Source organism: Haliotis rufescens, unplaced genomic scaffold, assembly GCF_023055435.1.
Source record: "Haliotis rufescens isolate VD_foot unplaced genomic scaffold, xgHalRufe1.0.p SCAF_15, whole genome shotgun sequence".
In the NCBI taxonomy this organism is placed as follows: domain Eukaryota; kingdom Metazoa; phylum Mollusca; class Gastropoda; order Lepetellida; family Haliotidae; genus Haliotis; species Haliotis rufescens.
The window spans coordinates 7,087,801-7,113,361 of NW_025963835.1; the positions used below are offsets into that span (position 1 = coordinate 7,087,801).

The 25,561-nt window shown below is 40.2% G+C and overlaps 1 protein-coding gene across 14 annotated transcripts in view; it reads left to right on the top strand.

Moving 5' to 3' along the window:
• LOC124126894 (CAP-Gly domain-containing linker protein 1-like) overlaps positions 1–25,561 on the top strand; it is a 118,934-nt gene that overhangs the window by 83,508 nt on the left and 9,865 nt on the right. For 12 of the 14 annotated variants that reach the window (XM_048396080.1, XM_048396092.1, XM_048396088.1 and 9 more), the window contains 11 exons: positions 956–1,171; positions 1,530–1,733; positions 5,406–5,543; positions 5,754–5,848; positions 6,476–6,596; positions 7,306–7,358; positions 12,540–12,657; positions 13,589–13,766; positions 14,767–14,819; positions 15,379–15,503; positions 16,182–16,348. In XM_048396080.1, the coding sequence (XP_048252037.1) occupies positions 956–1,171; positions 1,530–1,733; positions 5,406–5,543; positions 5,754–5,848; positions 6,476–6,596; positions 7,306–7,358; positions 12,540–12,657; positions 13,589–13,766; positions 14,767–14,819; positions 15,379–15,503; positions 16,182–16,348 (1,468 nt within the window). Of the gene's footprint in view, positions 1–955; positions 1,172–1,529; positions 1,734–5,405; positions 5,544–5,753; positions 5,849–6,475; positions 6,597–7,305; positions 7,359–12,539; positions 12,658–13,588; positions 13,767–14,766; positions 14,820–15,378; positions 15,504–16,181; positions 16,349–17,861; positions 23,562–25,561 lie in introns of those variants that run through there. The other 2 variants (XM_048396093.1, XM_048396083.1) reach the window with 2 other exon arrangements.

Here is a 25,561-nt window from a genome sequence, read left to right on the forward strand (position 1 = left end):
AGGGTTGGGGCTTGATGTGGTCAGGGTTGGGGCTAGATGTGATCAGAGTTGGGACTAGATGTGATCAGGGTTGGGGCTAGATGTGGTCAGGGTTGGGGCTAGATGTGGTCAGGGTTGGGGCTTGATGTGGTCAGGGTTGGGGCTTGATGTGATCAGGGTTGGGGCTTGATGTGATCAGGGTTGGGGCTAGATGTGGACAGGGTTTGGGCTAGATGGGGTCAGGGTTGGGGCTTAATGTGGTCAGGGTTGGGGATAGATGTGGACAGGGTTGGGGCTAGATGTGGTCAGGGTTGGGGCTAGATGTGGTCAGGGTTGGGGCTAGATGAGGCAGGGTTGGGGCTTGATGTGGTCAGGGGTGGGACTAGAGGTGATCCGGGTTGGGGCTAGATGTGGTCAGGGTTGGGGCTAGATGTGGACAGGGTTGGGGCTAGATGTGGACAGGGTTGGGGCTAGATGTGGACAGGGTTGGGGCTTGATGTGGACAGGGTTGGGGCTTGATGTGGACAGGGTTGGGGCTAGATGTGGTCAGGGTTGGGGCTAGATGTGATCAGGGTTGGGGCTAGATGTGGTCAGGGTTGGGGCTTGATGTGGACAGGGTTGGGGCTAGATGTGATCAGGGTTGGGGCTAGATGTGATCAGGGTTGGGGCTAGATGTGATGGTGGGGGGTGGGGGTAGGGAGGGTTAGATGTGGTTAAATGTGTAGTGGTGATGTGGTCATAGTGAAGAACTTGAATTCGCGTGGTTGGGCCTAGCAAGTCAGTATGGAGAACATTTGGTTTGAACTTTCAGGGTTGATCATTGGATTTAAGATTCATATAAAGATCTGTGTTGCTTAAATTCTTGACCATGAATTTGATGGTAATTCTTTCATATCTGCAACAAAATCATTTTTACAACAAATAATGCTGAATTTTACCATGTCATATTTTAATCTTTAACAATTCCTTATTTCAGCAAACTGAACTAGATAGAACTAAAACTAAAATAGGAAAATTAACAGAAGATTTTGAAAAAGATAGAGTAGAATTAGAACGGACAAAGGACGTGGAAATTACTGACCTTAGGAAACAATTAAGTGCCAATGCCAAAGAACTGGAGAAACAAGAACTACAGACACAGGCCCACAAACAGGTCCTGGATCAGATCACCTTGGAGAGAGAGGCCATGAAAGTAAGTACTGTGACTATGGAAACAATGAAAGTAGGTAGCAGTTGAAACTATGATAGTACTTGCAGTTACCATGGAAACAATGAAAATAAGTAGCAGTTGAGGCCTTGAAGGTAAATTGGTAACCATGGAATGAAACATTGAAGTATAGCTGAGGATTCAAATAAGACTGTGGAAGTAATTTAGATTTTGCATGGTTGCTCGTAGGTTTTTCAAGAAAAAACCTTTACAAGCTCTCATGCATTGATTTCAGTATAAAACAGGAATTCAGTGAAAAGACTGTTAGAATAGAGAGTGTTTGTTGTAAAATGTTCCTACACTTGCATATCATGTGTCTGTTTTCTATCCTCATCTGTTTCAGTTTGAGAAGGAGAAGGCTGAAAAAAATCTAAAACGTCTTGAGAGTGACAAAGATGCTATCAACACCGAGTTAATTCAGTGCAGAGTTGAACTGTCTAAACTACAGGCAGAGACTCAGAAAAGCTCCACAGCTAAACAGGGCATGGAGGAAGAGATTCAGGTGGCCAAGGAAGAGCGGGAGAGGGCACTGAAGGCCAGGCAGGAGGTGAGGCTACTGTACTGAGTAGAGGTGGTAGAGATACAGCACTGAAGGCCAGGCAGGAGGTGAGGCTACTGTACTGAGTAGAGGTGGTAGAGATACATCACTGAAGGCCAGGCAGGAGGTGAGGCTACTGTACTGAGTAGAGGTGGTAGAGATAGGGCACTGAAGGCCAGGCAGGAGGTGAGGCTACTGTACTGAGTAGAGGTGGTAGAGATACAGCACTGAAGGCCAAGCAGGAGGTGAGGCTACTGTACTGAGTAGAGGTGGTAGAGATAGGGTACTGAAGGCCAGGCAGGAGGTGAGGCTACTGTACTGAGTAGAGGTGGTAGAGATACAGCACTGAAGGCCAAGCAGGAGGTGAGGCTACTGTACTGAGTAGAGGTGGTAGAGATACAGCACTGAAGGCCAGGCAGGAGGTGAGGCTACTGTACTGAGTAGAGGTGGTAGAGATACAGCACTGAAGGCCAAGCAGGAGGTGAGGCTACTGTACTGAGTAGAGGTGGTAGAGATACAGCACTGAAGGCCAAGCAGGAGGTGAGGCTACTGTACTGAGTAGAGGTGGTAGAGATACAGCACTGAAGGCCAAGCAGGAGGTGAGGCTACTGTACTGAGTAGAGGTGGTAGAGATACAGCACTGAAGGCCAGGCAGGAGGTGAGGCTACTGTACTGAGTAGAGGTGGTAGAGATACAGCACTGAAGGCCAAGCAGGAGGTGAGGCTACTGTACTGAGTAGAGGTGGTAGAGATACAGCACTGAAGGCCAAGCAGGAGGTGAGGCTACTGTACTGAGTAGAGGTGGTAGAGATACAGCACTGAAGGCCAAGCAGGAGGTGAGGCTACTGTACTGAGTAGAGGTGGTAGAGATAGGGCACTAAAGGCCAGGCAGGAGGTGAGGCTACTGTACTGAGTAGAGGTGGTAGAGATACAGCACTGAAGGCCAAGCAGGAGGTGAGGCTACTGTACTGAGTAGAGGTGGTAGAGATACATCACTGAAGGCCAAGCAGGAGGTGAGGCTACTGTACTGAGTAGAGGTGGTAGAGATACAGCACTGAAGGCCAAGCAGGAGGTGAGGCTACTGTACTGAGTAGAGGTGGTAGAGATACATCACTGAAGGCCAAGCAGGAGGTGAGGCTACTGTACTGAGTAGAGGTGGTAGAGATACAGCACTGAAGGCCAAGCAGGAGGTGAGGCTACTGTACTGAGTAGAGGTGGTAGAGATACAGCACTGAAGGCCAGGCAGGAGGTGAGGCTACTGTACTGAGTAGAGGTGGTAGAGATACAGCACTGAAGGCCAAGCAGGAGGTGAGGCTACTGTACTGAGTAGAGGTGGTAGAGATACAGCACTGAAGGCCAAGCAGGAGGTGAGGCTACTGTACTGAGTAGAGGTGGTAGAGATACAGCACTGAAGGCCAAGCAGGAGGTGAGGCTACTGTACTGAGTAGAGGTGGTAGAGATAGGGCACTAAAGGCCAGGCAGGAGGTGAGGCTACTGTACTGAGTAGAGGTGGTAGAGATACAGCACTGAAGGCCAGGCAGGATGTGAGGCTACTGTACTGAGTAGAGGTGGTAGAGATAGGGCACTGAAGGCCAAGCAGGAGGTGAGGCTACTGTACTGAGTAGAGGTGGTAGAGATAGGGCACTAAAGGCCAGGCAGGAGCTGAGGCTACTGTACTGAGTAGAGGTGGTAGAGATACAGCACTGAAGGCCAGGCAGGAGGTGAGGCTACTGTACTGAGTAGAGGTGGTAGAGATACAGCACTGAAGGCCAAGCAGGAGGTGAGGCTACTGTACTGAGTAGAGGTGGTAGAGATACAGCACTGAAGGCCAAGCAGGAGGTGAGGCTACTGTACTGAGTAGAGGTGGTAGAGATACAGCACTGAAGGCCAGGCAGGAGGTGAGGCTACTGTACTGAGTAGAGGTGGTAGAGATACAGCACTGAAGGCCAAGCAGGAGGTGAGGCTACTGTACTGAGTAGAGGTGGTAGAGATACAGCACTGAAGGCCAAGCAGGAGGTGAGGCTACTGTACTGAGTAGAGGTGGTAGAGATACAGCACTGAAGGCCAAGCAGGAGGTGAGGCTACTGTACTGAGTAGAGGTGGTAGAGATAGGGCACTAAAGGCCAGGCAGGAGGTGAGGCTACTGTACTGAGTAGAGGTGGTAGAGATACAGCACTGAAGGCCAGGCAGGATGTGAGGCTACTGTACTGAGTAGAGGTGGTAGAGATAGGGCACTGAAGGCCAAGCAGGAGGTGAGGCTACTGTACTGAGTAGAGGTGGTAGAGATAGGGCACTAAAGGCCAGGCAGGAGCTGAGGCTACTGTACTGAGTAGAGGTGGTAGAGATACAGCACTGAAGGCCAGGCAGGAGGTGAGGCTACTGTACTGAGTAGAGGTGGTAGAGATACAGCACTGAAGGCCAAGCAGGAGGTGAGGCTACTGTACTGAGTAGAGGTGGTAGAGATACAGCACTGAAGGCCAAGCAGGAGGTGAGGCTACTGTACTGAGTAGAGGTGGTAGAGATACAGCACTGAAGGCCAAGCAGGAGGTGAGGCTACTGTACTGAGTAGAGGTGGTAGAGATAGGGCACTAAAGGCCAGGCAGGAGGTGAGGCTACTGTACTGAGTAGAGGTGGTAGAGATACAGCACTGAAGGCCAAGCAGGAGGTGAGGCTACTGTACTGAGTAGAGGTGGTAGAGATACATCACTTAAGGCCAAGCAGGAGGTGAGGCTACTGTACTGAGTAGAGGTGGTAGAGATACAGCACTGAAGGCCAAGCAGGAGGTGAGGCTACTGTACTGAGTAGAGGTGGTAGAGATACAGCACTGAAGGCCAGGCAGGAGGTGAGGCTACTGTACTGAGTAGAGGTGGTAGAGATACAGCACTGAAGGCCAAGCAGGAGGTGAGGCTACTGTACTGAGTAGAGGTGGTAGAGATACAGCACTGAAGGCCAAGCAGGAGGTGAGGCTACTGTACTGAGTAGAGGTGGTAGAGATACAGCACTGAAGGCCAAGCAGGAGGTGAGGCTACTGTACTGAGTAGAGGTGGTAGAGATAGGGCACTAAAGGCCAGGCAGGAGGTGAGGCTACTGTACTGAGTAGAGGTGGTAGAGATACAGCACTGAAGGCCAGGCAGGATGTGAGGCTACTGTACTGAGTAGAGGTGGTAGAGATAGGGCACTGAAGGCCAAGCAGGAGGTGAGGCTACTGTACTGAGTAGAGGTGGTAGAGATAGGGCACTAAAGGCCAGGCAGGAGCTGAGGCTACTGTACTGAGTAGAGGTGGTAGAGATACAGCACTGAAGGCCAGGCAGGAGGTGAGGCTACTGTACTGAGTAGAGGTGGTAGAGATAGGGCAGCTGCATTGTAGCCTATACACTTAGCATGTCAGTCTGGCAATCCAAAGCCATTGAAATACTGCCAATATTAGTTCTAAAGTGGGGCGGTGGGGTAGCCTAGTGGTTGAAGCGGGTTCAATTTGCCACATATGTATTATGTGTGAAGCCCATTTTCCGGTGTCCACCGCAATGATATTGCTGGAATATTGCTAAAAGCGGCGTTAAATCATACGTCTTCACTTGTCTGAAAGCACAAATGGATGATGACATATTTCTATGGAAAGGCTACACATTAAAGCTATACGTAATACAGGAATCCATCATGACATGGCCCTTTCTGTGCACAGCTACAAAAGCAATGTGAAGATGTGCAAGCGGAAAAAGAGAAGGTTACCTCTGAGCGTAACCAACTTCAACAGGATGCCATGACAACCAAAGCAGATATACAGAAGAAGGACATGCAGATAGAGGAGTATAAGAAGGAGGTGAGTGATGACCTTTTTTAGCTGTGTATTACCTGACTGGCACTTTAGTGGATTTCGCTGCTGGCTTTTTAGCTGTCAAATATCTGTCTGTCATGGACAATCTCAGCAACGGTGACTCAAAGAAGAAAGTAGTAAAGAATCCCGATCTGATTTTAAAATAATTGTTTGTGTAGACTATTACGTCCTCAGGCAGGTTCTATTTCACTTCAGGTGGAGAAATTAAAATCAGAAGCAGCCTCACAGCAAGAAGTTTTAATGCAGAAATCACAAACTGAGTCAGACAGCCAAGTTCTCAGTAAAGATTTGTGAGTATCCTGAGGAGTCTGTGATTGGGCTGCTCACCAGTCCTGTATAAAGCTAGTCATGTTGTGCTAACTTAGAATGCCTTTGCAGCTGACTATGTGTGATATCTCTGTAGCATTCTCTCCTATTCTTTGTGTTTTAGCATCCATGCTCACCATGTGTTACCTTCCAGCTAGAAATATGGGATCAGGTGATCGCAATGGCTGCTGAATATTGATACCACATACCCAAACAAGCACTCTTGAAACTTAGAAAAGTTAAAGACAATGAGCTGTTTTCCTGAGATCAAGCAGTAGTTTTTAAATAATAGTTACTCGGCACTGATCTACCACTTCTGTGTTTCCTGTTTTTGTTAAACTATCTGTAACATCAGGTAGGGAATTTATGGATGTCAACTTCTTTATATTAGGAACACAACATTTCGGAGTATATACTTTAATACAGACTGTCATGTAAGTTTTGGGTCTTCATAGAGGGTGCTTCTAAAGATAATCCACAGATTACCCTCAAGTTGATGTATATGTATCTGAAATACTGACATACTGTTAAACAACTGAAATACTGACCGAAGTAGCGATCAAGCCAACTCACCATAACAATAGACCTGACCGCTTCCCTGATGTACGCAGGGAGGACACAAAGCGTCATCTGACGGAAGTCCAAGCCAGCTTGAAGGAGGCAGAGGCTGTCAAGCTGAAGATGACGGCCGAGCTGGAGCAGTCTCAACTAGTCAAGGAGGAGCGAAAAAAGGTAGAGACTGTTCTGGGTTAGACCAGGTGCTGGCACTCAAGTGCTTGTCGTGGGAGTCCAGGTCAGAATAGGTCCCCATCAGTCTCTGCTGGTTTTAAGAGGCGTGGATCGTTACTCATAATATCACTCACAGCATTGTCTGGTATGGACTGGGTTATTTACAGGCCACCTATGTATAAACAACAAACAAAATAGTAAGAGGCAACTAAGGTGATCAGACTCAGAGTCTTTGCTAATGTCATATGATTGTAACTCGATGGTAGGCTGCTCATTCATTCAGTCACTGGTTCCCTGTAGCTGAGATACTGCTGACTGGTGTTAGACTACAGCCATACACAGACTTGCGTGTCTCTGAGGTACAGGTTGATGGTGGAAACTCATGTGTTGTACTCATACAACTCAAATGTAGAACCAGGAACGCATAATGCTGACAACATTCCTTTGGAAATAATTAAGATTTTATTATACAATTGTTTATAGCAAATTTGTGATGTGACTGTGCTTCTAACACAATTACAAGTGTCCATTTTGTGCATTAAGTCCTCAAAGAATTGTATATTTTAATTCACATTTTTTGTTGCCACTGAAACAGTCAATTGGTTGATGTATACGATGCATCTGTGGAGATGTTGCTAGAACTAGAAACACTGTTCATGATGTTTTAGTATGGTTGAATTAGACTGATCAAACATGCAAGTTGTACTTTCAGCTTGAAGAACAAACCAAAAAGCTTCAATCGGAGATGGAAGAAAACCGCAAAAGGTGGGTGTCGACTGTCAGTAATTTCAAAACAAGGGATCGTGCTATGTGTTTTAGTTCAGATGTATCTACTGATGCAGATGTAGTTTCAGATTTCATTTATCTGTGCTGATTAATGTCACTAATATCTCCATACAGGACTAACGTTCCAATGTGAAGTGTCCACAGCTTGCTGTCTCAAGTCTTCTAATCATGTTCATTGTGACATACTGTGTTATGAAAGTGTGGCCTCATATGCTCACTTGTGTTAACATTCTTGCTTTGTCTGTGTTAGGTAAAATGAAATTATGTTTTCACTGCATCTAAAGTAACCTCCTGAAGTTACTGGTAGATCAGATCAGATTTATTTGGAAACAACTTTCCTGCTCAGCTTTTGATGAGGATGTGATGATTTAAAGCAGCTTTATGCGCATAGTGTACCGTTTCACAGAAGACCATTGTACAAATTGGAGTATCGTTGAAGCAATACAAGCCACTGTGTCTATCATCTTAGGATTGTCAAAACTCTATCACTGTTTAGGATAATGACCGGAGTATTGTCTTCAGTTAATTTCTTCAGCAAGTTGGAGTAGTATATAGAAGAACAAGGAACGTTCAGTAACCTCATTTATTACACTTTCATCTTGACCATCACAAGGAAAACCATTTGCTTTGCAGAATGTCGTTTTCGAACTCATTTATATCTTTTTATGAAATATGTATAATGCTCTGACGCTATTCCGAAAACCTTCACATAAGATTTAATGTCTGCCCTCCAAGAAGAGGTACATTAACCCGTCAATATGTTAGTTTTAATTGTTATAATAAAAGGCGACTGGGCTTGTCGCAAGAGGCGATTTACGGGATCGAGTGGTCAGGCTTGCTGACTTGGTTGATGCATGTCGTTGTATCCCAATTGCATGGATCGATGCTCATGTTGTCAATCACTGGATTGACTGATACAGACTCAATTATTTACAGACCACCGTCATAAAGCTGGAATATTGCTGAATGTGGCGTTAAACAACAAACAAACAAACAAACAACAAGACTGTGCATCCCCTCGTCCTGCCAGGATCCGATGTACATGGGATCAAATCCTAGACTTGCTGCGATATGATCCATTGTCAGCCTAAAGTGGTAAATGTGTCACTTTGGCTTGTATCCAACACTATGCTGACACAACCGCCGGCACATAACTGAAAAATGTTTCAAAGTGGTGTTAAGACTGACTGACTCACTCACTAATGCTTGAGACGACAATGTAAGTTTGGCAATGCGTGTCTGATCAGTTTATCTGTTAGACAATACAGTATGTCAAGTCAATCCCTCATTTACAACATCAGTGGCACTCATCATACAATCAGAAATTATGAATGAGAATCTAATATATGAAATTGGCATATTGTAAGATGATTGTGTCTAACACATGTCCTGTTTCTGATTGCTGTGTTCCTTGTGGACTAAACTACATTTGTCTGTTCATGGTAAGAAAATGACTAACGTTTAGAATGGTGCATGCTGTTTATACTTCATAGAGATGCTTCCTCTTTTAGTATCAACTTGCTGTTGTAGTTTATTGTACTTGCTTTAAACTAATCCCTTTTAGGGGCCAACCATTTTATGTGACGTGAAACATGTAAAGCACTTGCAACATTGGGTGGTGGTTCACATTGGTTCATATTTTCATCATCTGTTTTATGATTAAAAAGAAAGCATTGGTTCTCAGGCAATGACTTTTAAAATATAGTGCGGGTGGGTGGGCGGACGGTGTTTTTGTTTTTCTTTTGCTTGTTCAAACTAGTATGTAACCAAATAAACAGTTGTGTAACATCAACCTGGGACAGGGCTTCTCTACATAAACAAGCATACAAACGCCTATTGACACCATTACCATAAGCAGTGCGCATGTAAAGGGAAGTAACTGCATATTATATTGGATCGCATTGTGTTTAAGTACCGATGTTAGGATTTTTTAATATTTTTTTTAAAATGGTAATAAATAAAAAACATGTGGCAGACTTTATGGTGATGTGGGCGGTGCTTGAGAACCAAGACTATTTTTTTTTTAGCCTTATCAATATGTTTGTAATGTTACAATACTTTTCCACATTTTACATTATCATGAAACTTGACAATGGGTTTACCCTGTATCAAGAGTTCCAAGCATTGCCAGTGGAGATTCCAGGATGGTAGTTCCCCAACTAAATTAGTATCAGACTCCTACAAAGTGTGTCATCTTACTCTGACCTTGTGGGTTGTTGGTCATGCTATCAACCACTTGTTTGCTTGGCCTGGACCTGAGTACCCACAGGCCACCATGATGTAGCTGGACTTCTGGTGCCTGCTGACAGAAGCGTTCACTCACTGTCTTCATTACCAGGACAAAGGCACACAGAATTAGGAAGACTATATATGTTTACTGTGGGTGACCATTGAAAATGATGTTGTATCACAATACTTGTACCACTACTGCAAAAGGGTGTACTTTCATCTTTCCACACTGCAGTTTCTTCCTGTTATTTGACAGGCCCTGCTTCGTGGGCTCTGTATTTGGCCACAGAGATTCATCATGGTAGAGACTGCAGGGACGTATTTCTGATTGTATTCTCACATAGATGTATTTCCATGTGCTGAATGGATGCCCATGTGTCATCATTACAGAGATTGAATATCTGTATGTTCTCATTTCATTTCTTGTGTTGATACTAAGGACCTGTATCACTGCAGGCGACCTCCCACAAGCCGCCATGCTGTAATATAACTGATATACTGGCCCAAGAAGCGTTATCCATACCCTACCGATACTATGGAAGGTCTAACACAGTATTAGTGTCTACTAATCATGTCTTAACTTGTCAGGTGGTGGGGTGGTTAAAGCGTTCGCTCGTCACACTGAAGACCTGGTTCCCCACATGCATGGGTACAAAGTGTGAAGCCTATTTCTGGTGTCCCCTGTCGGGATATTGTTGGAATATTGCTAAAAGCGGCGTAAAACCATAATCACTCACTCACTCTGAAGTTGTCATCAGCATGATGCCAGATAGGGATGAGAAGTTGAAGTCTTCTGGTGGTTTGATCCATCGTTGTACTCCTGGTGCTGCTTCAAGACAGTGTGAGGATTCCAAGTGTATCATAGGTCCCCAGATCATCTTGTCACAAACACTGATTACTGAGGATTGGGTGGTTACAATGTGTGACCTGACTGATTGTGTGTAATCGTTGCCACATAGATCTTTATTCATAGTAATCCTCTTGATGCATATCATCGTATCCCAATTGCGTATACTGATGCTCATGATGTCACTGGATTGTCTGCTCAATACTTTATTATTTACAGACTGCCTTCATATATATGGAATATTGCTGAGTGCAGCGTTAATCAACTAACAAATCATATCATATTTTTCTAGTCAAATATCAATGTATTCCTATGTTATGCTTGTAGAAACATATTAACATATTATATATCAACACTGCATACTTACTTTTGTCCTAAATCTTCGACACCCACTGGTATCAAACATACCACAAGTAGAAAGCATTAGGTTCTTGGTTGTGGGATTTCTTTCTTTACTTAATGATCAATATGAGACAGTGAATGCTTGGGAAGGATAGTGGCAGAACTCATGCTTGTCCAGCGCTGACACAGATGGGGATCACTCGGCCACAATGGCTGCAGTGTCTGGAGAATACATGTTGGGACAAGGAGCAAATTAACAACGAGATAATACTCCATACCCAAGATTTGTTTCACAAGATATATAGTTCTAACAAATTTTCAGAGAATCCAGATCAACAAATTTCCAAGTAAACAAATATTGGCTAGAAAACCCTTTGTGTATTTTTAGATTACCCCAACAGTAGCTGCCTGAAGGGTGGGGTTTCAGACTAACAGAGTTCCACTTTAGTAGCTGACTACAGCATAATGCTGTATTTACACCGGGATTTCTTGTCCAATAGGGTCCCACATACCTCATGCTTATCAGAAGTGTTGACTTTAATGAGGATCAACGAGGGACTACAATGTGTGACCTGAGTGTCTGTCATGGTTGTGCCCCAATGGCCCTGATCTGACTTGATCATACACACCTGACTGGTATATAGTTACAGACTGTGTTGTAGAACAATGTTCACTCGCCTGCGCTTATTGAAGTGTATTGGCCCAACAAGTACCGGGTAAGTCTTTGAAGGATCTGTGTATCTTCCCCGAAAGGAATTCGGGGTCGGAATAAGTCCCAGTTCCGGACCGATATGCTTTTAAAAAGCAGCAACATGGACCGGGTAGTCACTCTTGGTGATTTAGTTGATTTGTGTGTCATTGTACAGCATGAGATATTGGTTGTTATATCCGTCGTTGGTTCGTCTCTTCTTGTCTAGATTATTTACAGGTTGACATGATATACCTTGAATATTGTGTTCAACAACATAGTTAGACAATAAATATGCTGGCCTTCATGTTACTTGCATTGCTCATACTCTTGCCCATTGATACAAATAAATATAGTCATCCCGTCATATTATAATGTAGCTTGCTCATATATCATGCTTCTGTCTGTGTTTCTGCAGCATGAATGTTTGTAGGAAATATGTAGGACTTAAGTTGTGTATCTTTATTGTTCATTGTTTGTTCTTGGTTCAGTATGTATAGTGTATCAGTATGTTGTCTTGTCTATATAACATTGGATTCCTGAAAAATATTACGACATGAGATATTTGTAAGTTCTAAATACGTTGTGCATGTGATCTCATTGCTAAGTTTTACATGAAAGTTTTATCCAGATCGTTTTTAAAAGGTCTTATAGTCCCATAGGCGCACCAGATTTTCGGATCCCAAATATTCCCTGATTATACTTTTGATGGGGGCCGCAGGTGAACCAGTCATCTAAGGTGCTACAATTCTCTGTGGACAGTTGCATCCCTCGGGTGTTCCTAAAACCTTTGATTGTGTCTTGAAATCCCAGTGATTATGTTTCTAGGTTTGTCAGCACCATACCCATGCTCATGAGCTCCACCAAGTTGGTGAACATCTAAGACCTGCATCACTTGTATCTTTCATCCCACATAATCTGACAGTGATACATGCTTACTTGTTTGTTCAAAGCAGCATTAAGTCCAACTCTTTCACAAGTAGCTGTGCTACATACATGCTTCAATAAAGCCAACATTCAAACTAAGTTACGATCCATTGATCTGTGATTTCAGATTTAGTGAAGACAAAGCCTCCTTGGAGTCTGCCAAAGCAGAGCTGCAGTCCAAGGTAGACAACTCTGCCAAGGATCTCACCCACCACCAGTCCCAGCTGGAATCCTACAAGAAAAAGGTGGGTGACAGACCTTTGTGTGTCTTGGCCAAGTCTGGGGCCTCCATGTATGTGTTGCAAAACTGTGTGATCGAGTTGATTGTGTGACAGTGTTCTAACTATTTCCAGCATTGCTTCTGCTATCAATTTGCCTAACGCCGTGAAGATCAGGTTAGAATTGTTTTTCTGCAACGGATACTTGTCAGATGAGGTGACTAACGGGATCGGGTGGTCAGGCACGCTGACTTGGTTTATTCATGTCATTGTATCCCAATTGTAGAGATTGATGCTTATGGTTTCAATCCCAGGATTGTTTTGTCCATATTCTGTTATTTATACTCCACCGTCATATATCTGTAATATTGCTGTTTGTGGTGTTTAACAATAAGCGGAAAAAAAAAGATGTTGAGGTGTTTCCACACAAACGAGGGGGCACAGGAGGTCGAATGTTAAAGTGTTTCCACACGAAAGAAAAACGTGAAGATCCGGGGTAGAATAGGTCTTCAGCAGGTTTCCCCATAAAAGAGGGTCCATAAGTGGTCCAGTAATGAAGGGTTCCCACTTAAAAGACAGGGCACAGGTTGTCTAATATTGAAGTGTTTCCACACACAAGAGGGTGCATGAGTGGTCCAATATTAAAGTGTTTCCACACAAAACAGCTGGCACAGGAGGTCAAATATTGAAGTGTTTCCACACAAAAGAGGGGGCACGGGTGATCTTATATTGAAGTGTTCCAAGCACTTCACTGCTTGTGCAAAAAGGGTAACCCAGTTTCATAGAAGTGTGTATCTGACATGGTTGATTGCTTGTCATGATACCACAGTTTACTTGGATGTTGCTCATGATATCAACCACTGGTTTGTCCGGCCCGTTTAATTATTTACGGATCGCAGTGATAGATAGAATATTGCTGGTTGCCATGACAACTGTTAGCCTGGTTGCAATGTTCCAGGTGGGCGACCTTGAGACTGAGAATCAGTCTCTGTCTGGCTACAGGGCTTCACTGCAGAGTCTGGAGAAGGAGAGAGAGGCTGAGAGGAACCAACTTCTGGACAAGATCCACTCACTGGAGGCCGCCGTCAAGGAGAGTAAGAACAACGCCAACAACACCAACAACGGTGACACTGCTGGTGAGGGGAACTACCAAGGGTGCTCAATTGTTTCAAGAGTATTATATGATGTCAGAGATGGTTTTAAGAACCCAATGCTGAAGCTGACTAAAACGCTGATTAGGTTGCTCACATATGTGACCTGGCTGATCGTGAGTCATTCAACCCTTACAATGCGGGGCCCAGAGTCGTATTTATCAGTTGCTGGGATATGGCTAAAATAGTGTGTAAAATTTTGATATTGTCTCAGTGTAATTAGTTGGTCATTTGTTTGCTAGCTTGATGTATATGACAAAGTTTCAGTTGTCAGGTGAATAAGGTGTTATTTTGATGTCCTTGTAACACTTCAGTTATAATTACTTCTAGGTATAAGAAATTGGCTCTTTACCCATAGAAAGAAAATGCCGTGCTTATGAATTATAGCCTTCTATTTAAAAAATGCTCTTGAGAGTTATGTATGAATTAGGTTGTTATGATGAATTATACAATTAAAAAATATTTAGCATACATTCACATTGTCAATATGAGCCTTTGGTTTGTCCTTCGATCCATCCATTTGCACTTAAGACTCTTCTCTTTCAAAACTGGTGAACATATCAATAGTTTGTTCTATATGTCCCTGGCTACACGAAAATACATGTTTCAGTTAAAAAAATGAAAATGGCCATATCCTCAGCATGTGCTTTGTGCAAGTCTCTTTTCACCCAATCCTTGGCCATATTGCTTGCAGGCCTTCCTCCCACTGTAAGCTGACATGCCGTGATATAACTGGAATACTATTAAAAGCGGAGTTAAACCCAACTCACTCACTCTGGCTCATGACTTCGTACTCTTTAGGTCAAGATCACTACTTGTGAAAAAAGTACACAAACAGAAAAATTACCTCAACAATAGATAACAGAAAAGGTCTATAGGTTAAAAAAACTTTTTTTAAAAAGGCAAGCAGCATAGGTTTTGTTTTATCTGTGCAACTGTTTTGTACCTGAAGCCTTGATTAAGATTGTTACTTTGAATGTTGCAGGAGATCCTGTGGTGGCTCAACTTCAGTCAGACAAGGAGGCATCTGACAAACAGGTGTGTTGTCAAGTTACTACTCACTTAAATATTCCTGGTGTAAGATGCAGTTCCCTGTTGAGAGTTGTGTCCCTTATCCCTCCCATCATCAGCTGATCATTGAATCCAAGATTTGTACCAATTACGCTCATTAAAAGTCTGTGGTCTGCATCTCTCATAGACCTAGTTTTTATGTACACCTCGGGTGAGTTTTTCCGATAGCTTCATCCCAGATGTAGGTGCATATGTTTAACTATAATGAAGAATGTGCTTGTGGCAGATTCACTGTATCTTTAATCTCAAATAGGACTATATTGATGCAATGTTTCATTCCCACCAGCGGTACAATGTGTATAGCCCATTGTTTGTGTCATATGCCATGATATGGGCTGGAATATTGCTCAAAGTGTCCTACAACTAGCTCACTCACTCCCTCATTTGTTTTTCAAAATAGAACAATATTATCAGGAGTTGCTTCAGACAGACAGTTAGCCTTTGAATAGTGTCTTTCTGATCCCAATGATGTAACAGTATTGTGTGGTGTACTGATGATGGCAGCCAGTGATGCATTGTGTTTCAGATTGAATTCCTTAACTCCGTGATCGTGGACATGCAGAGGAAGAATGAGGAGATGAAGCTGCGCCTGCAGGCCATGGAGGCCGGGGTCTATGATAATGGGGATGCTGTAGAGGGCATGGACATCTCGTGAGTTCAACAGCCTCATGGCAATTAGGGGAATAACAGATTATCTGTCATGACAGATGTGACATGCAAATTCTGGATATGTGATATTTTGACTTTCCTCTGATCTACAATTTGATATTCCAGTGATCTGACACTTGGTATAGTTGGAATATTGCTGGCCGTGCTTTGAGACAGGATTCAGTCACTCTCTTAAACAGGACATACGTTTAAGTTTGTCTACCAACTTGAAGGGGGTAATGATTTGTAGACATCTTGATATATGGCAATTGTCAGTAGGGAAATGACAAGTTTTAATGTCACTTTTTGAAATTGACACCATTTATCTACTATTTGTATGTTCAATGATCAAATATTACAAATATGACAACAAATATAAACAATCAAAACATTTGGCAATATAATGTGTACATACATCTTGTACAGACAATCAATACCTTCATGTCAGCCTAAAGTCAGAGTGACCTCCCTTTATTTCCTTCCTCTCAAGCTGTGTGCAAAAGTTAGGCTTTGACATCAATTCAAAAATAAAGCAAGGAAATTGTGGCCATGCTCATACTGTCCCAATACTCTTACAGTATTATCAGCATAGTGTTTAAAATTTAGCAATAATATTGTCACCTGTACTCATAATAGATGACAAATAAACCGTTTACCAAATTGTATGATTGTTTCTCTCAGGCCATCCCGTCCACGATCAGCCCCTCGTCTGTTTTGTGATATCTGCGATATGTTTGACCTCCACGACACTGATGACTGCCCCAAACAGGCCATGTCAGAGAGTCCCCCACCCACGCAATACCATGGCGATAGGAAGTCAACACGCCCCTACTGTGATATCTGTGAAGGTAGGTGCTTTGGTTTTGTGGAATCTGAGATTTTATGTGTTAGTATGTCTGTGATGACATACCTGATATGTTGAGAATATTGTCAATCAATTCACATAATGAGTGGCTGTTTTAAGGGATGTTCTTCACAAAAAAATGCTTTTGACCTCAAAATGTGACTGAGAAGGTCACCTTGAGGTTCAAAATGAAGTATGTGATAAGTGAACGGTGATATGTATATATTCTATGACAAGAATAAACTAAATATACAGTTGCTGATATGGGAAAATATATTAGGATATTAAGAAAAAAAATGTTCTTGGTCATCTAGCAAGGATGCAGAAGCAAAGATACAAACAACAAATACTTTGCCACTGCTATTTCTTCAACGGGACAAAGAGTGTAACTTTCAATCCAAAAAGCAAACTTTTGCAAGAAAATCGGGCCCTGCCTGCAGTGATTGATTTTTGTAAATCCATGCCAAGAACCAGTTCTGTTTCTGTTCACAGCCAAATGATATTCACCAATGCATTTTTCACCCATTACTTGAGATGACACAGTGAAGGGTCCGACCTAGAATAACACTTGTATGATATGTATGTAAAACGTAGTTATGTGTAGGTTGAAATACATTGAATAATGCTAAGAAATGAACTATCACATAGTTTGCACAAGTGTAAAAAATGTGACAAAAACTTATATAAAAAACACCAACCCAACAATGGGAGAAAAATAGAAATCATTCCAATCTCTCACAATCATCTGCATGATGTTCATGTTTATTCTCCTAATGATGCGGACATACACCTTTGGGTTGTCTTCTTATTAACCATTGTCCTTTCATATCAAGACTAATGCAACAGTCCTAGTGCTCCTATATTTGTGCCAATTGATTGCCTTGTGGCTATGTGCATAGTGCATTTCTCTCACTTCCTTGTAGATAGCACAATGCTGTTATCAGTGATTAACATGTTTATTGCACATTAATGTTATTCCCTTTTCAACTGCTTCAGTTTCATAAAATGCTGGATCTAAACATTAAAGTAAATAAAACATACGTTCTTTGAGAGCCATTTATTTAATTTTATGTATTCGCTACAGTGTTCCAGTTTCATAAACTCTGATTTAAAAAAAAATAAATTAATGCATCATAACTGTTATACTACATTAATTATTTTTATTGAGGTCTGAATAAGTAATAGAGTGAACTTGTTTCATATAACTAAGAAGCATCAATATTTCGGTTTTTTTTCATTTTCTGAATAATAAATGAGACTGAGCTTTTTTGTTTGTCAAAAAATTATTGTCATGTTTGTGCATTTTAAAAGTGAACATATTGCATTAAAAGTATATAGCAAAATAATAATGTCTGAATATAAGAAATCATATTGGAATTCTGAGGTTCAAGAAGAGATTCTTATCTTAACTTTAAACAAAATAAATTCTGTCTGAAGCAGTTGAATGTTTTTATTTTCATTTTGCTCTCATGCTGCCCTGTGAAGCCACCCAGGTTTGCTCTCATTTTGCATTGCAGTGTTTGGCCACTCGACGGAAAACTGTGACGACGAACAAACGTTTTGAAGTGTGCAGTCAAGTCTTGTGGCATCAAGAAGAGATCCTGTTCCGCATCAATCTGCTCATTCCGCAATTTCATGCCGCCTCTGTGTTACTTGTTACGAGACTCAATGTTCGATGTCTCTCTTGGGCTTGTTACACCTGACAGTGGGTCTTCTTGTGATGATGAGTGTAACTGTCATTCAAAGCACATACAAAAGAGGGAAGGGAAGTACAAATGTAGGAAGTAAAGGATAAACCATTTCAAACATATCTGCCAGAGTCTCAGAATACGGTATTGGGAAATGAATCATATTTATTTCTTATAGGAAGCAGAATAAATAAAACTGGTTTATTATAGATTTAAGGATGTGTTGATTTGTATTATAATTTCAGCATGTATTGCGTAGTGTCCTTGTCAAGATGAGAAAATATCTTATGACCAAATTTGCTAAAGCAGTTCTAGCATTATTTCTAGAGATGCATCCATCTTTAAAAATTCTGTGTTGCTGTCACTGTATTGTTGGGACAGAAATCGTGAGATAGGCATGAAATGCTTTGTTTGCTGGTGGTCATGGCAACTGACAAATTTGGTCCTTGAAAAATTGATATTTACCATATATTGTTACACTGCTGAAATTGTTCTTAATTTCTACACACTGAATTTCCTCATGCTTCCTAAAAATTTTCGAAAAAATACTGTTCTGAGAACTATCGATATGATGGAAAGTCTCGTTTAGTATCCTAGTATCTAGTATCCTAATAAAACAAGATATACTGGAGCGCACTTGTGGGGCTGTAGATCTTATGACATATAAGCTTGTAGTCCTATTTGCATGACATTTCATGTAGTTAGTCATTTGTGTTTAAAGGGATTTACAAATATTGAAGCCAAGCTACAGCTTTATTGTGGAGCTGTAAATACCAACAATAATAGAAGTTCCAAATGTAGGTGCACTTTAGTGGCATTACTATCCAAAGTGCTTGTGACACTTCACAAGAAGACCGACTGTCATAAATGTCTGTAAGTCTGATCTCAGGGATCTGTTAGCTAGCTGGGAGCAAAGCACAATAGCATGAGTTACTGGGGAATAAATATTTTTATACAGTTGCTATAGTACCATATCTTCTTTGATGAGTTTTCACAAAGGATATTTTGCATATTGATATTCTTTGAGGAGACTTCCTGCTGTAATGTACCTATGTAAATATTTACAGTCTTTCAGTAGATTTTAATCAAAAATATGCGTTATCAAATTCTGAGTTTTTCAGTTTAATTGAAGAATATGGTGTAATGTAAATGTTTAATGTCATGCATGAATGGTATGACATGTAGTATTCATATTTGTAGAAGTATAATATATACACCTTGTATATACGCCACATGCATGATAATATATATTTATCTTACTACTGATATTGAGGTACATACAGTGTATATGGGACAAATGTATTTTAATACAAAAAAATATTTTTACAACCTAGTAACTCATGCTTATTGTTGTTTGACCAAAGTGAAAAAATTGAAATGCTGTTTTCTGAATGGCATTGATATTGTCAACATATTGGTAACAAATATATTCTGAATGAAATAGTAGGGCATTAAATGAAATTATTTGATTAAAATACGTAATAGTTTTCAGAATAATACAGATGACATTTGGAATGAATTTATCTTTTGTGTAGCCCAGGTACAAGAACATCACACTTTGGAAAATGAAATCTCCACGTAACATAAATGCTCCACATAGATTGATTCTTTGGTCAAACAATTGAAACAAGCCAGTCAGTTTGTTAAAGGCACTTTGCTGGATGGTTGCGAAGCTGCTGTGCCAGTTTGTTGTTTGTATTTGTTGGTGACTTGCAAGACCATCATTCCCTAGCAGTGATACTGACACTCATGTTTGTGTGTGACAGCTGTCATTGCATGACCCTACTACCCAATGCTCATTGTGTCATTACTGACACTGTGTCATGAAATGTTCAGTTCAGTGCATTGATGATATTAACTTCAGATTGTAGCATTCTGGGTTTATATTTACGTCAATATGAAATAAATTATTATTGCCACCTAATTCTATGTCATACTGGCCCTTATAGTTAATTGTAGACAAATCCTACTCCAGCATCATTATAAAATATCTCAAATTTTCACAGTTGATGTAATCAAACTGTGACAAATGGTACAAACTCTCTCTCAATATAAAGAACTCAACTTTTCATAAGTAACATAGTCTTGGATTGTATATAAGCATATTCACATAAAATAAGTAATTAGTTGTGTTTTCATGAGAAAGTAAGCATCTCATGTTTTGGAAACTTGCTGGTTTGCCAATAAGTATGTTATAAAGGCTTATGTCCTGTTGTTTGTGCAAGCTTGCCAGCCTGTGCTATACCACAGGAATTCTTAATACTCATATGCTTTGTGCAAAATGAAAAAGAAAATTCATTGGTTTATGTTTATCTGATTTCCATTGCAGTGTAGTATGTGATACTTCATTCAGCTAAACAGTGATACAAGTTTTTAAGTATGTAAATGTGGTTACTTAATTAAGGCAAGTGGCACAATAAGAAATATGTCCAAGGTCAAACTAAGACATTGTTATTTGGAATAAAGATATGATGCATAAAGTGAAAGGACATATTGATCTCATGGTATGAGTTTTAAGAATGTAAGTTAATATGTAATTTATTGTCATTAATGCTCATGTTTCACCATAATCACCAAGCATGTCAATGAAACCATTCTTCAAGAATTAAGAAATAAACAAAGCCAATTTTTGAGGTGCTATTGTCTATCTCACATGATAGAATATAACACTGGTACATGGTTACAGGGAAAATGTAAAGATGAACGGTGTTCAGTTTGCAATATCCTCCTTGAAGTGTAAAGCTTGCTTAAATTTGGTTCAATTGTCTTGCTTCAATCAGAATGCATTGAAAAGTCAGAGGTTGAAATATGACAAGACCGGGAGAAAGCAATTAGTTTGTGCAACATACAGACCCAGTTTAGGGGATACAATTATGTGGATATGTGATAAGTCATGTCCATCCAGAACGTATATATTTGTTTCAAATTATCAATTTCTATCATCAAAATATCTCCGGAGTGATCCTTTTCTTTTCCTTTACAAACTGGCTAACTGTAGAAGTTGAGTGTCATCTCCCTGATAATCATTTCCCTACTTGGTACATGTATAGTTGTATTCAAAAGACCAAAGAATTAAGTGGATGATGCATTTGAGTTGTACTATTTGATTGAAGCATGACAGTGAGGACAGATACAGTAATAAGCTTATGTGTCAGGTCTGTTTCCATTTTGTATAGGGTGTGTATGGGTAGATCTCTAACACAGTAGTCTTGTATCATTATAGATTAATATTAACATTATCATTTGTACATGGATTCATATGTGGAGGAGCTTGTCCTATGATTAAGAGACACTATGTTGCACCACACACTACTCAGGATACACTGAAATATTGTTGAAGGGACTATTCTCCATCGTCTGGTGCCCATTACCATACTAAATCTATTGTAATCAGTGTTTTGTTTTAAAAGAAGATATTGTGTAGTTTTAATAAGGTAATTATAAACTGCTGATTCATCTGCTTATGAAGTCAGTTAGCAGACAAACACGGGTTTGGCTTGAATCACACTAAATGGAATTGCCAATTGGCTATTATTTTGTCCCACTTCAAGGGCAGGTTTAAAGCCACTGGGTATAGATTCATCTTTGAGAGTAAAGTTTAAGGCAGCCTCATTTTTTGTTCGTGGTTGGTAACTGATTGTCTTCTCAGTTTTACAGGTAAATAGCTGTAGCATGAATCTTGAATGTAGGAACTTATTTGAGGAGGTAATACCGAAAACAAAGTTCATACTAAACATGTGTTAACTTGATACTGACAAACGTCTCAATATCTGTTATGAACAATTCTTAATTCAAATCTTTGAAATTTGTAAAAGAAGATCCTGAGTGGTGTCAAAAGTGGCAGAGTGAGCTTTCATATACTGTATAAACTGTATAGAGAGTGTGAGTGTATTTGGAGTGTAGTGCTGTAGTTGTAGTCACTATGTATCATGGCATACACAACATGACAAGTAAGCATTCATTTTCAAGGAAATGCACAAATACTAGTATCTTCCCAAACCCAGACTGTTGTTTTCCATAGTATTTCCATAAAATGAAATATTTGTTCTCATGTAGTGGTATTTTCCTCCGTGAGAGGTTTATGGTGAATAACTAGAACAACTAGACTTTGAATTCGGGTTCAGGTATTTTTTTTCGGGTTAATCACTTGATACTTGTAGGAATTTGTGTTTTATTTCATTCTGTGTGATATTCAAGTGATTTTTCATCCACTTTAGCCTGCTCAGTAATTTCAGTGATATGCCGATGCCTAGTTCTCTAAATGGTGGCCTTATGTAGACCATAATATGGTGTTTGTTACCACAAACATTGTAAAGTAGGCATTGATTCTACAAAATATGCTTGTCGGTGGCATGTACTCTCTATGGTCCTATTTTCTTGCAATATTTGGAACTTTTTTATTTGACATCCAATTGCAGATTCTATGTACCTAATAACCTATGAAATATGTGCTTATTATCAACTCATCATTTTTGCCAGAACAGTTGAACTTTAGCAGATTTCATTTTATTTTGTTAAAATGAGTTTTCTTTCTTATTTCTTTCCTGACCCACATTGGTGTCTTTGTTTCACTCTCTCATCTTTTACTCCTAAGGCCAGCGCTACAACTATGATATGAAGTTTAGGAGTCTCTCAACCCATGAATATGATGTATATTACACAGCATGAATAAATGACTTTCAATTTCCAGAATCAACTTGGAAACTAAAATCTGTTAAGCATATTGTTGTTTCTGGAAATATTCATGTGGTGATTGTGTGGTACAAGGTCAGTAGTATTACCGTTAGTGTACATTTATGTAGAGTGCTGATTTAAAATTGCAAGTGCTATTCTATGTTATTGTTTGAACAGTTCCCCAGCAATTCTAGTGGGTAAAGTTATTTTGTTGTTGGCACAACTGCAGCACATGTATGTAGCATTATCAAATATAATGTATTAAAGACTGCCACTTAAGATTAGTTTGATTTATAATCTGAACTGTTTCTAAACATAGATGCTATGTTATATAAAGGCATCTTAAATTATTAAGAAATCTATGAAATTATCATATTTTACAAACTAAATAATTATTTAACTTCATATCCTGAATTGATAACTTGTTACACCTTTGAGTTAAAATCAAATATATGCACATGTAAATATTTTCCTTTTAAGTTCATTTGTAAAGTACATTTTCATTGTTCTAAATTGAATTTTACATTATGCACGAAGAAAAGTAAAAACTGGATTGTAAATAACTAAATGAACACGTTTGTATTGATATGATGTCAAATATTGTCCATTGCATCACAAAACATCTCTCTGTTGATTCATCTTTAAGGAACTCCCAGTATATACGTTGATCTTAAAACCTATTACAAGATTTTAGCAATGTTATTGAACTACCCCTGTTGGATGCCATATTGGTTTGTAGTATTGCAAATTTGCCATTCCACTGAGCCTCTTCAAAGCTTCATGTATGTAAATAGCTCTAATGAACTGGTTTGTATGCATGTCTGCCTCTGTAATAAATACTTTTATACCTGCTAAGTAATGTTTTAGTTTTTCATGAAAATATTTGTGTTGTATATCATGATGAAGTAGATTCTTTCGATCTGGAATGTCATGCTTATCTTGAACTAAGCCTTTGGTCTAAAATGTATTATTAAGTTTGTTTATATATCCTGAGATTCACATTTACACAATATCTCAAACCTTGAAGTGGGTTCCTAATCACTAAAATCCTCAGTAATATGCATTTTTATCTGAAACCTCAAATGAAATATTTTTAATGATTCACGTCCTCAGAGGTAGCAGGTCAACATTGCCTCAACCAACGATCCACAGTCAAAACTGCCACACAAAACAATATAAAAACAACAAACTCAATTCTGTCACAATTATTGTTATACTTTGTACATATACTACTAACGGAAAAAGTAACTGCTTGATATTAAATTCAATAAAAATACATCTATTCTGAAATTAAATCATGCATCTTTACATATTCATGAAGAACTGGATTTTAAAGTCTTAATTCACTTTGCACATGCATGTTAATGCACGGGCCACAATGGGGATGTTTGCATGTTTGTTGGGACCATGATATACACGTTTTCTTTTCAATGTTGTACAGTGCACAGTGATTGTCTAGTTATCAGCTGCTCATAAAACAATTTTGGTAACCTTAAATATCGCCTAAGCAATGCCACAGCTTGCTGACAATCAGCGTCTAGGCACCGTGGGTATTGATTTTTGATGTTCATTAAAACAAAATATCATCTCTTTCGAGACGTTATTTACATCTGGGCAACACTCGTCACTTGCCACGGACCGGTCGTCCACGGGTGATGTCACGTAAACAAGACAACCATATTCGGTTCGAACTGCGACATTAACAGCTCGGGCGATTCCTGGGTTGAGACCAACTACTGGCAGAGCCACGCGCAACCGGTTGAGGGAGCACAACACCAGACCCCAACATCCAGCGATACGCCTAATTTTGCTTCCACGTCACCGTCAGACACGTCTAGCTTGGTGTAGGCAGCATCTGAGGTTTTATGGGGACAACACTGATGGTCGTGCAAGGGTGTACAATAGCTACTCATTATAGTCATTTTGGGGATGGAAGTGTAATGGTATCGGGAATGGCATCACAAGTCAAGGGAGAACACAACTTATCATTGATAATGGCAATTTGAATGGCGTACGCTGTAGTGACGACATCGTTCGAGATCATAGTCTACTCTTTGTTCAAATGCAGGGACGTAACGTCAGGTTGCATCAGGATAATGCCCGCCCACATGTTGCACGTGTTGTAACAGACTGTTTGAGACAGCATAACATTGCCATGGTTCATGCAGATATGGAATCAAGGCCTTTCCGAGGCTTTTCAAGACTATCAGTGTCATTTCAAGGCTTTTTTAGTTAGTCGTAAGACCAAACTGTATATTAGTCGTAAGACTAAAAGGCAGCATGAACGTCACAAATTTTCAAACAAAATTGATTCACAACCAACAAATAAAATATATTAAGTCGTGTCATGATTTCTTCAAGTTGTTTGACAAAATGTCAAATCTATCACTGTGATAAATTACACTTAAACATCTTTGGCACATAACTATTAGTTTTGTGTGTTTTAATACTTTTATGAACGTTTATGTTATATTGTACAAATTCAAGGCTTTCCAAGCTAATTTGGTGATTTTCAAGGATTTTCAAGTTTGACACTAAAAATCCAGGCTTTTCCATCAGTACATAACAAGGAATAACATTAACATTAACATTGTTAATTGACAACTCCGCACTATTGATCACAGTGTTCGTCTTCAACACAACTGACACCAACTGATAACTGGAAGGGACTGTTTTGTAGTTTCCTGAAGACAGGTCTGATGTGCGAAGGGGGTAGAAAAGGCATGGCCTGTAGCTTGTTCGCGTAGCAGTGTCCACTGTTGTTATGACAGTAACTGACCTGTGTATATGAAGAATAGTAATGAGAATGTGCCGAATGATATGTTACTTAATATCTACATATAAATGCAGTTTAG